Here is a 17,610-nt window from a genome sequence, read left to right on the forward strand (position 1 = left end):
TAGCGATTTATATCAAATAATTACAACATTATGTTCAAGACCTCAATATTTAGTTTGAAAACACACCACAGTATCTGAACAATATTTGCTAAGTCCCCCCTGAATTCCCACAGCCCCCTCCAGCCTCCCCCTCACCCGGGAACCAGCACCCCCCCCTCCCCCCGCTATTCGATTTTTTTTAAACAAATTTTTGCATGTGCGTGTCATAATTTAAAAATATAATTAATAAAATCTACATTGATTAACAGAAACATTGTAATTGCTTAAAATTATGCCCAACTAACTGCACGTGCAGATTTTTCATCGAAATGACCGAAATCTAGAGACTGGGAAGCGATAGGTTTCGGACTCAATTCAAACCTTACTTTCTAGTGTAATACTAAATATGGAGTATGTTTCTGTGTGTGTATATCACAACATTAGTTTTATTTGTGGTGAAAAGCATTGTTTATAATGAAGAATTGTATTCAATAGCAGGTATAATACTTGGTCGAAATGACCAGAATTAGCAAAATCTGGTCGGGTGAATGTACATTACTCGTGAATTCTTCGATTTCTCCTACAAAGCGCGGAGCAAACGCACATAAAGTTATAAAGCGATATTTTCTAGCAAAATTTCACTAATTGTTTTGTCTCATTGCTTTATTGTCAGTCTTGTTTGTTATTGTACAAGTGTAATATCCAGTCAAACGTTTTAGACATTCATAGTATGGAAGGGGGTAATCCGGAAAGTTTGACTTGTATTATTTGCCGAGAATCATTGAACAATGATATGGCAAAATTGTACAGCAAAGGTATCGATAGCTTGATACAGGCATCCCAGATCTGTGGTGACGATACACTATTAGACGATTTGCAGCATGCCGTACCTGGAACCACACATGTCCACCCTGAATGCCGCAAAAAATACACTGACAAGAGAAAACTTTGTGATTAAAAGAAACGGGTGCCTTTTGTAGCAGTGCAAAGCGTTTACGCTCGGGCGATGATTTATTCATGTGGAGACAGAATTGCTTCCTATGTGGACATGTTGCATTTGATGATCGTCATCCAAATCGTACAGAAATGTTAGAGGTTCAAACACTCAAATTTAGAGATAGAATTCTGGCATTATGGGAGGAGAAGGAGCACCCATGGAACGATGCAGTCGGGAGCGGATTTCAGTTGATGAAAGGTTCTGGTATCGAAGAAGCATTGGCACAGGTATACGGCCCAAACGCAATCGTTCATATAATGAGCGGCAAGGCAATAACGCGCGCGGTACGTGCAATTCATTTACTTGATGCTGCGCTAACATCTAAACTCTTAGAACGTGTTTTCCCAGTTGAAAATCAAAGTCGCGAGCGCGGAACAACAGAAGACCGAATGTCTCCTGAAAATATTACAGACCTTCAAAGGTTGCTAGAGAACATCACCTCTTCTGAATGTGATGAAAATATCTTAGGATCTGTTGCCGATTCACAGAGTCTTCAAAAGCTTGACATTCTGCTACAAGATGTCATGGCTTCACTATCATCTAAATCCCAAACTGCTAAACTATGGGTGCAGTTCCTGTTCCATATTCATGTCATCAACGATTTTATCTTGGCAGAGCGTACAAAATCATGGGAGGGGCATCTGAATGCCAGTACAAATCTTCTGAACCTGTTTGCGGCCACTGGACATTTACATTACGCCAAAAGTCTCCGGCTCTACGTTCAGATGATGCGTGCTCTCCCTGACGAACATCCGTTGCTATATCAGTTTTTCACCGATAAAGCACGTCATGCTGTACAGCGGAGCCAGCATCCACTAAATGGACTTATGTGTTCCCTAAAAAGCAGAGGTGGTCTCTCCCATGGACGTGGCATGACCGAAAGCGTAAGATATCAATGGGTCTTTACAATGCACCAAAGGGCAGGGATCCACGAGGCAATGACTACCCTCACCAAGCAACATCGAGAAACGTCCGACCAGCATATAGATATGAGCAAATCACGTCAACAACGTGACGCAATCGACCTTCGAAATATCCTCTGTTGGTTTGATGACCATAACCCATTTGATGATGAAATAGAAGAGCTTCGTTCCCTTTCGACTGGTTTGACGGCATCTGATGGTGATGGAATTAATTGTCATGAAGCTAAAAAAAGGTTGGTGCCAGCATACAGGCCTCACTAGATGGAGTTACCTACAGTGATGCGAAGATAAAACGGTCTCAGCAAGTTCGCACATTGCAGGATCTCCAACCAAGTGTATGAATTAAAGACAAGTGTGTCTCGATAGACCCCAGCGTTTTATTTCTCAGGTGTTGTGCTATTAGTAAACGAATGGACGTAGATATCCAGAAATATATGTCCCATGAAATGTGCACAATTCCACCAGCCCTCTTCAAAGATGGATTCATGAGGAAAGCAGACAAAGCAGATCTTGCACAGGTTATACAGAAAGACATGGGCAATTGCATTTTGCATGAACTTATCCGCAACCCATTGTCGTAGTGGATTGCGGCTGGCTGCTACACCGGGTACGATGGAGAAAGGGCCTTACTTACGAGGAGATCGTAAACGAATATTCATCATATCTCGAGAGACAATTTGGTCTTACCACCATTGTTTTCGATGGGTACGAAGAGTGTAACACCAAAGACCACGAGCACTCGAGACGGACCGCATCCAAAACATCAGCTACAGTCTCTCCAAGGCCTGACATGAAATCCCATGATAAGCAAGACGCCTTTCTTAACAATACTAAAAATAAGACTGCGTTCATTAAAATGCTTTGGCAGCATTTACAGCAGCGTAATCATTCTATACATATCAGTAAAGGTGATGCCGATACAATGATCGTAAACAAGGCAATCTCCTTTGCACGCAACTCACAAAGTGTGACTGTCGTTGCCGAGGACACAGACATCTTTGTTATGCTGCTTCATCATTGGGGTGATGGTATGGCTCAGGTATATCTGCGGAGAGAAGGACGGAAAGGAAAACAAGAAGCAGTGAAGTTGTATAACATACAGGAAGCTTGTGAGCACATCACACCAGCACAGAAAAAATACATACTGTTTATCCATGCTTGGTCAGGCTGTGACACTACATCTGCGTGCTATGGTCAAGGAAAAGTACAGTTTTTTAAGACCCTTTCAAAATCTTTGGAGGTACAAAACCTAGCTCAGATCATTAGCTCACGAATAAGTACAGGGAGTGAAATCGGAGACGCAGGTATGCGACTGTTCTGCTTTGTGTTTGATGGCGATGTCAACCAGGACTTGAGCTATCTTCGCTACATACGTCTACAAAGAATGATCGCAACTTGTTCCAAGCTGGAGCCACAAAAGTTACCACCAACATGCCGCGCTGCACATTTCCATGCGCTTCGTGTACACCTGCAGATTTCTGCATGGTCTGAGCTGGCAGACGTGCTAAATCCACTGGAGTTTGGCTGGCAAAAAGTCAAAACAGGTCTGCAACCCATCCAAACTGACCTTCCGCCAGCTCCACCGGAGATTCTGCAGTATGTTCGCTGCAAGTGCAACGAACAGATGCAGAACTAATCTGTGTTCTTGCAAGAAAAATGGACTACGGTGTGTCGAGGCATGTGGTGGATGTCGTGGCGAGGATTGCGAGAATCGAGAGCCTGTCGACATTGGCGATGATCGCGAGGACGATTCGTTCTGAAGTAGGAAGGTATTTAGAACATGCAACTTAATTGAATATTATAGACGTTTGCGAATTTGTGTTTGTCATAATTCCAAATAAGCGTAAATTGCTGAAAAAATAGATAGTTTGCGGGATTTTATTCATAATTGATATATTTAGCGACTCACTCACAGTAGTTCAGAATTTTGTATTTGATTTTTATTTTTGACTAACGATGATTGAATTTCTAAAACAAAATCACCTAAGAACCAGATTATTTTCTTTGAATATTGTTCTAGTATACCTTGCGCACATGTAAACAAAATTTCATCACATTTGAAGCACAGATGGCCACACGGTACTAACATATACTCCCCTACCCCCCTTTTTCTATGAAGAAATTGGTGTCAGAATTTAAAAAGCGCGGGAATTTTTTTCCCCACCACCTGGGAATGGGGATTTTTTTTCTGGGGCTCTTTAGGGTATACTGAATAAGAAAAAATCGGTCCCATCTCTTTCGGAATTTTGTCCCACTAAAACCCTACCGCTGGTAGGCTATACATAGATACCTTCTTGTATGCACTTTCCATATCTGCCACGAGACGTTTTGAGCGTTCAATTTTCATCTTCTTCTCTTCGGCCGTCGATATATTGTACGTTTCGATTGCATCTACGAAGGTTTTCATATGGTGACAGACCTCGATCAAGAACCTTAAGCACAAATGCGTTCTTAAGGTATTATTTGTATTTAAACATAAGTCGATAAAAAGTGTGTATTCATCGAGGCTAACGTTAGGTATTACATTACTTTTGTCTCGTAAATTATTGTGTAGTTTATAACATTTGACACATTTTCGAAATAAATGTACATTTAAAAAAAACAAGTCCGCAGGGTCGGAACGAATTGCATGGTTTTATGGTGACAGAAATATGTACCGAACCATGAGGACTTGGTTTCCAGAAATGTACATTTTTGTCGCGTATATTTAACATTTACAGGCTACACAGTAGTTTACGAGTTAACAGTAATATCTATTGTCAGTCATGATTATGGTCAAGTAATATAATATGTGATATAAAGACATACTTATCTAGAGATGGAATCAGGACGAAAGTGGATGTATAGGTAGTTAAAGGCCTTTAAGGGCAAATTAAAAGTTATTTGTACCATTATTGAGCAAAAATTATGACGTGCTGTATTTTTTTCCATAACCTGTGAAAATCATCAGGTTTGATAAATTAAGCTATGGAAATCATTAAAGCGAACAGACAAACATGTACGATGTCTTAAAAATAGTAGTTAAAACACAGAAGTTATGCACTGTAAAATTCTTGTTTTTATGCCATATGCATGTTTAGACTGAAACATACCTGAAGAAATCACTTAAAAATACATAATTGTGGTGTAGAATGTGAAATGAAATTGTAGACCACAACTTGGCTTCATGATCTGACCGTATGTACTGCCAAAATCATTTTCATCATTTATTTGTAGGTGTAACATTAGAACCTATGCATTGTAAATATTGTAATTCTCATCAAATTGTTATTCTTTTTAATTAGTAATTTTTGGTTGTGAATAAATATTCAAAACTCTTTTTAATTCATGAGTATGAAAATTACGGCACATACAACTTTCAGTGAAAATAGATTTTTTGATGAATTGATGGGGCTTTACGTCCTTGTTCCGATTAAAAGCGAGCCTTGGAACTGCCTTAAGGGTGAAGTATTTGATCTTTAGTATTATATGTATTTTATGACAAAACATCGTACTTATATTAATCTTCATTCAGTTTCATACAGCTTGTTAAACATTTATAAAGTTTACGTGTTCATAAGGTCCAACAATTATTGCAAAAGAAATACACCTGATTTTCAAAACCCTCTGAGATAGTTTCATAAAGCTTTATTTTAAAGTAATTGTAATTGTGCTCACAAGGTTCAATATTATGATTGTTATTGATAAGGGCGATAACTCAAAACTGCACTGTAAAATAATTCCAATTTTCAATTTCAAGCTCGTCCGATATCTTCTTAATGTTAGTCTATATGCAAAATTTCATTATGTTATTTTTCCATGCTTGAAAGCGGACAAAAGAATACCACAACAGGTCACCATCCATGGCCGACAGAAACAAAAACCTGGTTATGATATCCCAAGTTCAAACATAAGTATTTATGCACTTACTTCTTGTGGACCTGCGACCTGATATTTGCACATTGTTTAACTGTTGTGCGAATCTTGTCCAATACAGTTTGGTAATCTTCCATCGCCGTCTTATAGTCAGAGAAGATAACACCGTGATCCCCGCTCTGTGTTTTAGAAACCTATCAAACATTCCATCGTAAATTATTGTGATCGAATGTACTTTACACTTAGTGAAAATCGTATGTTTATTGTTTTAGTGATGTCATTAATGACGTCACACTGTTTTATATGAAACCTGAACTGTAAATTATTGTATTCAAACGAATGAATGGTAGTATCGCTTGCTTTCAATAATGTCTTAATTCGTGTAATAAGGATTTTTCATGAAGAAGTTATAACAGCTTAAAGTCGGACATATTTTCTGAAACACCCTGTATGTGTGGTAATTATTTAATCAATACAACGGCGCCAGTCATTGCCGTGCTTGATTTAAATATCTACAACATTATAAGATATTGTGTTTGGCAAGTGATGGATGTAATTGAGTAAATAAGAAAAGCAAATATTTACCGTTGTAAAAAGGCAGAACAAAAAATATTGAACAAATATCAACGAACTGGAATTTGTATTAAGTGTTTATCTCCTTTTAATCATTACAAAGAGGCCAAACATTTTATTGTTTTTCGCTTAAATCCGAACATTTTCATCAAATCTTAAAAAGACACATGGTAATGCTATGAATCAAAGCATGCTATTTCACTTACAAAGGTTACACTAAGAGGCAACAGTTGGTCCTCCTGGAAGTGTGGCCAGACTGTCTTCATTTTCTCGATGATTCCCTGCCAATGGTCTTGTCTTTCATCCTGTGGAACTTGATCCCACTTGTTAGCGACGAATACGATTTTTGTGGGGTCAAAAGAAGGGATTTTCCCCTCTTCACGAAGACGTTTGATTTCGTCTAATATCAAAACTCCCTTTAAAAAAATGAATTTGGAAATGTATTGAAAGGATTGCGTAACAATACATCTACATATTATACTTCAGTAAACACTTCAGTATAATTATAATTTGATATATTGGACAACTACAGGGAAATAATGGATTGCAAACGTAACATATTGAGCAGCACTTTTCAGAAGAAAGTTTCAGAAAACAAGTGATTTAGATAAACGATGAATAACGAATAAAAAAATCAAAATCCATGTTTTTTTTTCTTAAATACAGCTTTATTATATTCATGTAAATTCCGATGGCTGTATTAATTCTCAGCATACATGTATAGATTCCAAAATGAAGTTAAATTCAAAAAACACTTTTCTATAATAGACACATTCCAGCACGAAATATACATTGTATCCATATATGTTTGACAAAATTTTCCTTGCTTCACATGATCTACGCACTTGAAGAACTTTTTGATTCATTTGGAGATCTATGTATAATCCCAGAAATATACATTATCCTTTCCACATATTACACTATTGTATGTATACAACCGGTAGTGAAATTGCTCCACAACGTTTGATTCTATTATCTATTTTATTTGATTTTTAATATAAGTTAAGTCCGTATTTCAAATATATTATTCACATTTAATCGATTTTAATGTGGAAATTTTACTATCATTAAATTACTGCGTTTGAGGATTACCTGGGCATTTGTTTTTCTGTTTCCTTCTAGTTTCAAGATATCGGAAAAAAGGACACTCTTAATGTTGAAATGGCGGTTTAACATTGTAATTGTTTGAACTGTTTTTGATAGATTGACTGAGTGACTGAAATATGTCATTAATTTCTGAGGACATACTAAAGAATGAAATAATGTGAAGAATGGGTGAATTCTGTGCCTTTAAAGCGACTAATCCTTTAGATTTCATCGCTGAAAAAAGCAACTTATATATATTTTAAATAGAATTTTAAAGTACTGTCAGGCAATTATAATATCATATCAAAATCTCCAAGTGTTCTTTCTAACGACATATTGGACCGACATAGATGCCTGTATTTGTCGTTTAATCCCGTACTTACTCTGTCTTCAGCTATTCCATGGGACACTGTGGTATTGAGAATAAAGATGATCCCTAAAGCTTTGGGTAGGTACTTCACCAGTGACTTGGTAACTTGCTCATTTTCACCGAATCCAGGTGTGTCCACCAGGTAAATATTGTCCTTAAAACATTGTATAGTAATCAGAAATGTTAGAAATCAAATAATCATTTCATATAAATTCTGTAAAGCCATCAAAATTATTTTAATCAGAATATTGCCAACAGATTTAACGTTTAAGAAGAGTACCAACTAGTACTATCGAATGTTAGTGTGTTTTAAAGACGTATTTGACTATACTTCTGTATACCAGCAAAAGAATGTCGTGCTTAACCACTGGAGATATTAAACGACGGTAATTTAATGTTGAAAAATGCAGGTGAAAAAAAAAATGCACCAAAAACTGTGCCGCAACGTAAAGTACGTAAAGTAAGTAAAACACGGACGATACAAGTGGTCCTTGTCGTACACAATAGCACAACGTGTTTCCTATAATATAAAGGGACTAACATAATCCTGACATAACTCTTCAAACAAATCGTTTGCTTAAAGTCGAATTCGTCCAATCTTCGTTTTCTATAATATTTCTTGTCTGGACGAAATGTCTTCACTGGCAACACTTTGATCTGTAGAAGTTGCAAAAACGAGGCATTTGTTTATCTGTTTCCTTCTGAGGCGCAATTTTTTTTCATGGATTACACAAATGAATAGATGGTAGGTAAAGGGTTTATTTTCTTAGTGGGCGGTTTTAGGGCATTCCTGCAACAGCACCTTTCGGAGAAGATTAATACCACTAAAACCCTGCATATCAATAATGTTATAATTTTTAAGAATGAAGGTAAACACTGTGATCAATACAAAATGACTCCATAATAACAAAGGAAACACGTAACCTAGGCACGAAATGACAGTGACCTGTTTAAATAGAATGAAATGTGTAAATGCTGGTGTAATTTAAATATTGTTGGTTCTATGGTAACGAAATTGTGATATAGGTATTTGTAGATAAATATAATATTGTTTATGTTGTTCTTTGGGAACTACTTAATGTCCTTCCGCAATATGTAATTAGACTTTTTGCATTTTGTGTGTTTTCTTTTTATTTCTTTTTTAAACAAATATCTTCAGTTTTCAGTGAAATTTAAAGTGTGTCTATTTTCCTATATAAGGATTATTGGTATTTTTTCATTTATTTTGTATTTATTGTTCTTAAAAATAAATTTGATAAACATGCTAGTGTTTACCTCTTACCTCTAGCATGGAACCGGGCACAAAAACATCAATACATCTGTTAAGAGCCTTTTCGCAATTGTTTCCATTCACCAACTCTTTTAATTCGTCTCGGAATTCCTTATCAGTTTTCCATCTGCGCCGATGATTTGGGGTTCGCTCGATTTAGAGCCATCAAATGAGGTGATGTGTGCCTCAAGTTTCCTGCCTTTCTTGATACAACACATGCAGTGGGTACACGGGGCAGCTAATTCTGGTAAGATTTTTCGTCCTATCAGTAGATTCAGGAAACTACTTTTCCCAGCACTGGTTTCTCCTTTAAAGATTAAAAAGCATATAAGATTATCATGAAAAAAATAGTTGAAATAACTTCGAAACACAATCCATCAATTGAACAAGGCACTGAAATTGATAAAAATAAACAATGAAATGTTATATTTGATGGGGTTATCCTGAGTTATCGAATGCATATGAATAGAAACTTCTTTACTAACGTACTGGTTAATTTAAATTACTACACGCGTTTACAAAATATTGTTTATTTGTAATGAAAAAGAATGAAAGAAGTTGTTTAAGTTAGTATTTCTAAATATATATATTTCAATAAAATTACTCTATCCTTTTATTGAGAGGGTAGATAATTATAGTAGTTACCAATAACAAGAATAGGTCGGGAGGTTTCTTTTAGATCAGTTACGATTTGATGCACACGGTCAAAAAATGTAGGATCAAATTGCAGGACATTTTCCTTGGCCATTGGGGTCTTTTCTGCAATTGACGCAAAGTTGTTGTAAAGAAAGACAAGTTGTTCACACTCTCTGGCATCTTCCTCTAGTAGTTGTTTCAGCTTTCGTTGGAACTAGATACAACACAGGATAATAAAAATCAGTATCAATAATACTCATAGGAAGAATAATAGTCAATGGAATTTTTATCATAAATTATTATATAATATTATAAATAAATTTCTATATTAAAATCTTAAGTGAACTCGTCGGTGAAATGTGGGGAAAATGAGGGAAAATGTTGATTTACCTGTGTTTCTGTGAGAGCTGCTTGGGCCATGCTGACAGTTTTAAACATTCGACAAGCAAAGTGATACAGGGCGCCTTAACTTAAATCTTTCTGTAATACAAAGGTATGAATTTATAATAAAAGTTGTTAATATGTGATTGCAATTCTTGTCTAACATATAATATATCAAAAATATTCAATAGTATTTCATTAATGCATGAGTATGAAATTCACTTTCTTTACTGAATACCAAAAAGTCTATTTACAAACAAATTATTTTTACAAAAAAAAAAAAAAAAAAAAAAAATTAAAAATTTAATCAAGTTAAATGAGGCTGTCGATTTAAATTACATGTAGGGGAGAGTGGGGATAGTTGAGCCATTTTGTGCATATTAAAGCTCTTCGAAAAATTGGCAAGGGGAAATATATTTATTTAATTCTATCGTAAAGTGCACATATGTCTCTTTAATTTTGTATGTTAAAAGTATTTTCTTTGGCCTCCATATTACAATAATAATCATTACAAGTTCTCAGTTAAATGGCTCAACTTACCCCGTGTCCGGGGCTACTTGAACAACCAACCGGGGTAAGTTCATCCTCGATACTCCAGGGCTTCCGATCACTTACGATCTCTACACCCCTGGACTATCTCATAGTAAAACTGGAGGCAACAGAATAGAACAGGTAACTTAGTCATTTGATGTACATCAAAAGAGCCGTATAACGGTACACTGTGGTTAACTCTGTGCCTTTGATGTTAGGCGTTGCTCTCTCTGTAGTTTTCAAATGAAATATTTGCTAGCCTGTGATTGGTCAAATGTTTTCCGCTGAGCTGCCTTCAATTTCGCCATGAGATAGTCCAGGGGTGTAGAGATCGTAAGTGATCGGAAGCCCTGGAGTATCGAGGATGGGGTAAGTTGAGCCACACACTTTCCGCGTACCAAGGACGACTACTTATAAATCTTTGCCGTGAACCTATACAAATATTGTTGACGTTACTAATAAATTAATAAAAGTATTCTAATGATATCTGAATATGTATACATTGATGCACATGTATAGTATTCATAAATCGTTAGCTTATTATTAACCAGTATTTTTTTGCCAGCTTAAGTTTACTTCATATACATGTCTTTCATATACATGTACCTTGTGTAAGGGTGTGTGTGGTTTTTTTTAAATGGTCTATGAACATTTTTTTTTGTTTTTTTTCTTTGTCATGATATAACAAAGAAAAATGTTTACAAAAGTGGTTGAATTACAACGTATTACAAATGAGTGGTACGATACAGGTACAGTTACAAACATGTGCTGTTTTGACATAGGCCGATTTAGTCACGAATCCAAAATGCAACAAATCATTGATAAGCCTAGACTAAATATTACTTATTCTTAACTTGAATAACTTAACTTGCCAGAGGCAAATTGCCTGATCATGTATTTTATACATGTGTCTAGAGTGTCATTGTATGTAAAAGCGTAGCGTACACGTTCACATATACCTGTATATTATTCGTGAAATTTTCAGAGTTTCAATTCTTGCATACTTTGCAAATATACAGAATATATTTGTATAAGACTAAATAGAAAAGAAAAAACGAAATAATTCAAATACATTTTGTAATATGTAATTGGATAGCAGCGGCACAGGGTGAAGTAGTAGACACTAGTACATTTGTATGACAAGTTCAGAGGTTTCAATTTATCTTTAAATTACCACGCATCTCAAAATAAATCATCATCAGATTCGCAGTTCTGGCAAATGTATACTGATGACCCATCGGTACATTCCTCGTGGGACCACAACTTGCAATTGATGCACTGAATCCAAGATTCGTTCGGCTTACTGTTAGCATAAGACTCTAGACAAACTAAACAGAAGTAATCATCATCGTCACTACTATCCTCTTCAATCACGGCAATGGCCTTCGTTTTCTTTTGTCTCTTTTGCTTTCCTCCTTCGTTTCTTTGTCTTTTACGTCTTGGTGCAGGTTGCTGTTTTTCTTTCTGTTTCTTTTTAAGCGATTCCTCCTCTATAATTTTCAGCTCTGGGGTATCCGTCAGTATGGCACTCCTCCTCTTTTTACGGCCTTTGTGTACACCTTTTCTTGGTGTCGCTTTCGGGAAAGGACGGACTGCTTGCGGATCAAAATTTTGAGGACCGACATTAGGAAGATTTGCATTAGGTTGAATGCCATTCGTTGCAGGGGAAGCCACGCTGTAGTGTGCATTACCCCCCTCTCCCAATAAAATCAGAAAGATAGTTCCCAATGACGCCCCGTCCTGTGATGGTCGGGGATCCTGGTGAATTTCATCGATTCCACCGTGACTTACTATGTACACAACTACCGAAACATTAAATGCGTTACACAAAGCAGACAGTACGAGGTCTCCTGTTTGCGTGTTGTATGCCTTTCGTTGTATATAACTGTATATTTCTTCTAAAATGTTGCTGTTGTTCATGATGAAGTTACTATTAAAGTTCACATTTTCCGAAATCTCCTTAATAAGTCCTCCACATAGCTGGAAAGAGTTGACATGTATGTTTAGTTCTGACTGGATTGCCAGTTCAAATGCATGTAGCAAACAATGCCCATCCCCTGCAACTTGCAGTTGAGATTTCCCTCTTACTTGAAGGAAGGTATTTACATCTATGAGTGCCGTGCTAGCACTTTCACCCGTATTGGGGACCATCGCGTCGTTAACAGGTGGATCCACATCAGCGCGACATGAAGACACAAGTACGGGGTCTGTGAGGATACCGACGACAGGTTGACTTGTATTAACTGGAGATTTATCTTGACATATCTCAGCTGCAGTTTCTGATGATGGCGCTGATCTGTCAGTTACGTATGAGGGTGCGAAGTCGTCCTCGTTAAATACATTTACATTCAAAGGAAATATCCCAGTCGTTTGGAAGCCACTGATGACATTCTTTGGAGTCAAAGCAAGAGGCCACACCTCACGGAGGATTCCTGGAATGTCGTAGATAGTCATTGGAGTTCCGGGATGAGTCTTTAGCCATGCATCCTGAGCGCTTGCTACAAGTCGTTTCAGTGGTCCATAGACTGATACATCAAGAGGTTGAAGTTTGTGAGAGCAATGAGGTGGAATGGAAAGCATTACTACACCATGGGTCTTTGCGAATGTCAAAATGTCAATGCTTATGTGGGAATGGTGATTGTCAAGGAGTAGAAGGACAGGTTTCTCTACCGATGATTTTGTATGCTCGACAAAATGTTGTATGAATTTTCGGAAATTTTCAGATGTCATCCACCCAGACTTGTGCGATGAGCCAGTGCACCCATTTGGCCCGTCCCTGATATAATGGGGTTTGAAGGTTTTTCTTGGAAATATTAACATAGGTGGCATGGAGTTACCAGCACCATTGATTGCCCCGCATACGGTCACTAGTGTACCTCTTTCGGCCGATGTAATGGCACCTACTTGCTTCACTCCCTTACCGGCCACGATTCTTCTTGGTTTCTGTACAGTTGTGATTCCAGTTTCGTCGACATTCCACACATCTTTTGCCGCAAATCCATATCTCTCGTAAACCTGTCCAAGGTTGGAGAAGAAGGTAGAGATGTTATGTTTATTAAAACTTGTCGCTCGTCTTAGACTAGTTGCTTCAGGAGTTCTCAGGGAGAGGGTCCCGTGTCTCTTCAAAAACCCTTGGAACCAATCTGTTCCAGCACACTTGTCTCTTTCCCAAGATTCTGGAATGCTGATGCCAAACGATATAGCACATTGATACGCTAGTTCCCGTGTGCTCTTGGGAGACATACCGAAGTATATCTTCGATGCCGTCAGGAGATAGTCCTCTAAAATGTCCTCCTGTTGGGCACTAAGCACTTGTCGATGACCCCGGTATCCCATAGAGGCATCAGGATTACTGCTCTTCTTCAATATGAAACGCTTCAACGTTGATCGGTCAATGTTGAACTCCGCTGCTGCTGCTCTCACACTTACATTGCTTAACAGAACACGATCTCTTGCCCATTTCAATGCAGTTGTTGATGTGCGGTCGGCTCTGTTGGTTTTTCTGTGATATGTCCGTGTCATATTGATCTGTGACAACATAAAGAAAGACATGTATTGCATATAGATAAAAAGCGTAAAAATAAATTTAGCATAGTAAAATAGGATTATTGATACGCAAATGGCATGAATTGGGCGATATTGGACAGGGTACATACAGCTCGGGATATTGGACAGGTACATACAGCTCGTGATATTGGACAGGATACATACAGCTCGTGATATTGGACAGGATACATACAGCTCGTGATATTGGACAGGGTACATACAGCTCGTGATAGTGGACAGGGTACATACAGCTCGTGATATTGGACAGGGTACATACAGCTCGGGATATTGGATAGGGTACATACAGCTCGTGATATTGGACAGGGTACAAAAGTTCGTGATATTGGACAGAGTACGTACAGCAATGTGAATTGAACAGGGTACATTATAATGCTGGACGTGAAGGGTATTGAATAAGACAGGGTACATACAGCTCGTGATATTGGACAGGGTACATACAGCTCGTACATGATATAGGACAGGGTACATAACAGCTCGCACATGATATAGGACATTCTGTGGTCAACATACAGCTCTGTACATGATGAAATAGGACAGGGTACATACAGCTCGTACATGTACATATATATAGGACAGGTACATACAGCTCGTACAGATATAGGACAGTGTACATACAGCTCGTACATGATATAGGACAGGGTACGTACAGCTCGTACATGATATAGGACAGGGTACATACAGCTCGTACATGATATAGGACAGGGTACATACAGCTCGTACATGATATAGGACAGGGTACATACAGCTCGTACATGATATAGGACAGGGTACATACAGCTCGTACATGATATAGGACAGGATACATACAGCTCGTACATGATATAGGACAGGGTACATACAACTCGGGATATAGGACAGGATACATACAGCTCGTACATGATATAGGACAGGGTACATACAACTCGGGATATAGGACAGGATACATACAGCTCGTACATGATATAGGACAGGGTACATACAACTCGGGATATAGGACAGGATACATACAGCTCGTACATGATATAGGACAGGGTACATACAACTCGGGATATAGGACAGGGTACATACAACTCGTACATGATATAGGACAGGGTACATACAGCTCGTACATGATATAGGACAGGGTACATACAACTCGGGATATAGGACAGGATACATACAGCATCGTACATGATATAGGACAGGGAACATACAGCTCGTACATGATATAGGACAGGGAACATACAGCTCGGGATATAGGACAGGATACATACAGCTCGTACATGATATAGGACAGTGTACATACAGCTCGTACATGATATAGGACAGGGTACATACAGCTCGGGATATAGGACAGGATACATACAACTCGTACATGATATAGGACAGGGTACATACAGCTCGTACATGATATAGGACAGTGTACATACAGCTCGTACATGATATAGGACAGGGTACATACAGCTCGGGATATAGGACAGGATACATACAACTCGTACATGATATAGGACAGGGTACATACAGCTCGTACATGATATAGGACAGGGAACATACAGCTCGGGATATAGGACAGGATACATACAACTCGTACATGATATAGGACAGGGTAAATACAGCTCGTACATGATATAGGACAGGGTACATACAGCTCGTACATGATATAGGACAGGGAACATACAGCTCGTACATGATATAGGACAGGATACATACAGCTCGTACATGATATAGGACAGGGAACATACAGCTCGTACATGATATAGGACAGGGAAACATACAGCTCGGGATATAGGACAGGATACATACAGCTCGTACATGATATAGGACAGTGTACATACAGCTCGTACATGATATAGGACAGGGTACATACAGCTCGGGATATAGGACAGGATACATACAACTCGTACATGATATAGGACAGGGTACATACAGCTCGTACATGATATAGGACAGTGTACATACAGCTCGTACATGATATAGGACAGGGTACATACAGCTCGGGATATAGGACAGGATACATACAACTCGTACATGATATAGGACAGGGTACATACAGCTCGTACATGATATAGGACAGGGAACATACAGCTCGGGATATAGGGACAGGATACATACAACTCGTACATGATATAGGACAGGGTACATACAGCTCGTACATGATATAGGACAGGGTACATACAGCTCGTACATGATATAGGAAAGGGAACATACAGCTCGTACATGATATAGGACAGGATACATACAGCTCGTACATGATATAGGACAGGGAACATACAGCTCGTACATGATATAGGACAGGGAACATACAGCTCGTACATGATATAGGACAGGATACATACAGCTCGTACATGATATAGGACAGGGTACATACAGCTCGTACATGATATAGGACAGGGAACATACAGCTCGGGATATAGGACAGGATACATACAACTCGTACATGATATAGGACAGGGTACATACAGCTCGTACATGATATAGGACAGGATACATACAGCTCGTACATGATATAGGACAGGGTACATACAGCTCGTACATGATATAAGGACAGGGTACATACAGCTCGGGATATAGGACAGGATACATACAACTCGTACATGATATAGGACAGGGTACATACAACTCGATCGTACATGATATAGGACAGGGTACATACAGATCGTACATGATATAGGACAGGGTACATACAGCTCGTACATGATATAAGGACAGGGTACATACAGCTCGCACATGATATAGGACAGGGTACATACAGCTCGTACATGATATAGGACAGGGTACATACAGCTCGTACATGATATAGGACAGGGTACATACAGCTCGTACATGATATAGGACAGGGTACATACAGCTCGCACATGATATAGGACAGTGTACATACAGCTCGTACATGATATAGGACAGGGTACATACAGCTCGAACGTAATATAGGACAGTGTACATACAGCTCGTACGTGATATAGGACAGTGTACATACAGCTCGTACATGATATAGGACAGGGTACGTACAGCTCGTACATGATTTAGGACAGGGAAAGTTTGTAAGGCAGACCTTGGGAATACAGCATGACACATAATGTGAGTCAACTTGAGTTATTTTACTATATACATTTCATGAATTTCTCACTTCACTTAAATATTTTTATATGTCAATTTAACCTTAATCGATAATATCTTATACGATCTTACCAATCATAATCGTCCATGTAACGGCGAGCGGTAATCAAAAGAAGATCAAATCAGCTGATCGTGGGGAGGACATATTTACACGAGTTCACACACATGTTCTTAACGTTACATGTATAAGGTAATGATGATATTATATACATATACATGTTTCATTAAATACCAAAGAAATATAATTTAACAAAGCATGACAATTTATTGACTCGTGCCCTATCCGGGCCTCGAACTCACGATCTACGGCACCCAATCGCCTATCCAAACATACCTGCGCCTTCTACCACTGCGCCACATCCATCAAAAA

General features: G+C 38.2%; 1 protein-coding gene and 1 pseudogene across 1 annotated transcript; both read right to left on the reverse strand.

Moving 5' to 3' along the window:
- Positions 1 to 3,531: 3,531 nt before the first annotated feature.
- On the reverse strand, positions 3,532 to 10,740 carry LOC138312885 (mitofusin-1-like; annotated as a pseudogene).
- Positions 10,741 to 11,680: 940 nt separating this feature from the next.
- Positions 11,681 to 13,295, reverse strand: LOC138312888 (uncharacterized). Its single transcript, XM_069253610.1, has one exon. It carries the CDS (start codon positions 13,179 to 13,181, stop codon positions 11,784 to 11,786), a length of 1,398 nt encoding a protein of 465 aa, XP_069109711.1. The 5' UTR covers positions 13,182 to 13,295; the 3' UTR covers positions 11,681 to 11,783.
- Positions 13,296 to 17,610: the final 4,315 nt, after the last annotated feature.

This window comes from Argopecten irradians, unplaced genomic scaffold (genome assembly GCF_041381155.1).
Source record: "Argopecten irradians isolate NY unplaced genomic scaffold, Ai_NY scaffold_0509, whole genome shotgun sequence".
NCBI lineage: Eukaryota > Metazoa > Mollusca > Bivalvia > Pectinida > Pectinidae > Argopecten > Argopecten irradians.

Bases quoted from the DNA above. Each gene is read 5' to 3' on its own strand.
- LOC138312888 (XM_069253610.1), bottom strand. From the start codon at position 13,181: ATGCTTTCCATTCCACCTCATTGCTCTCACAAACTTCAACCTCTTGAT.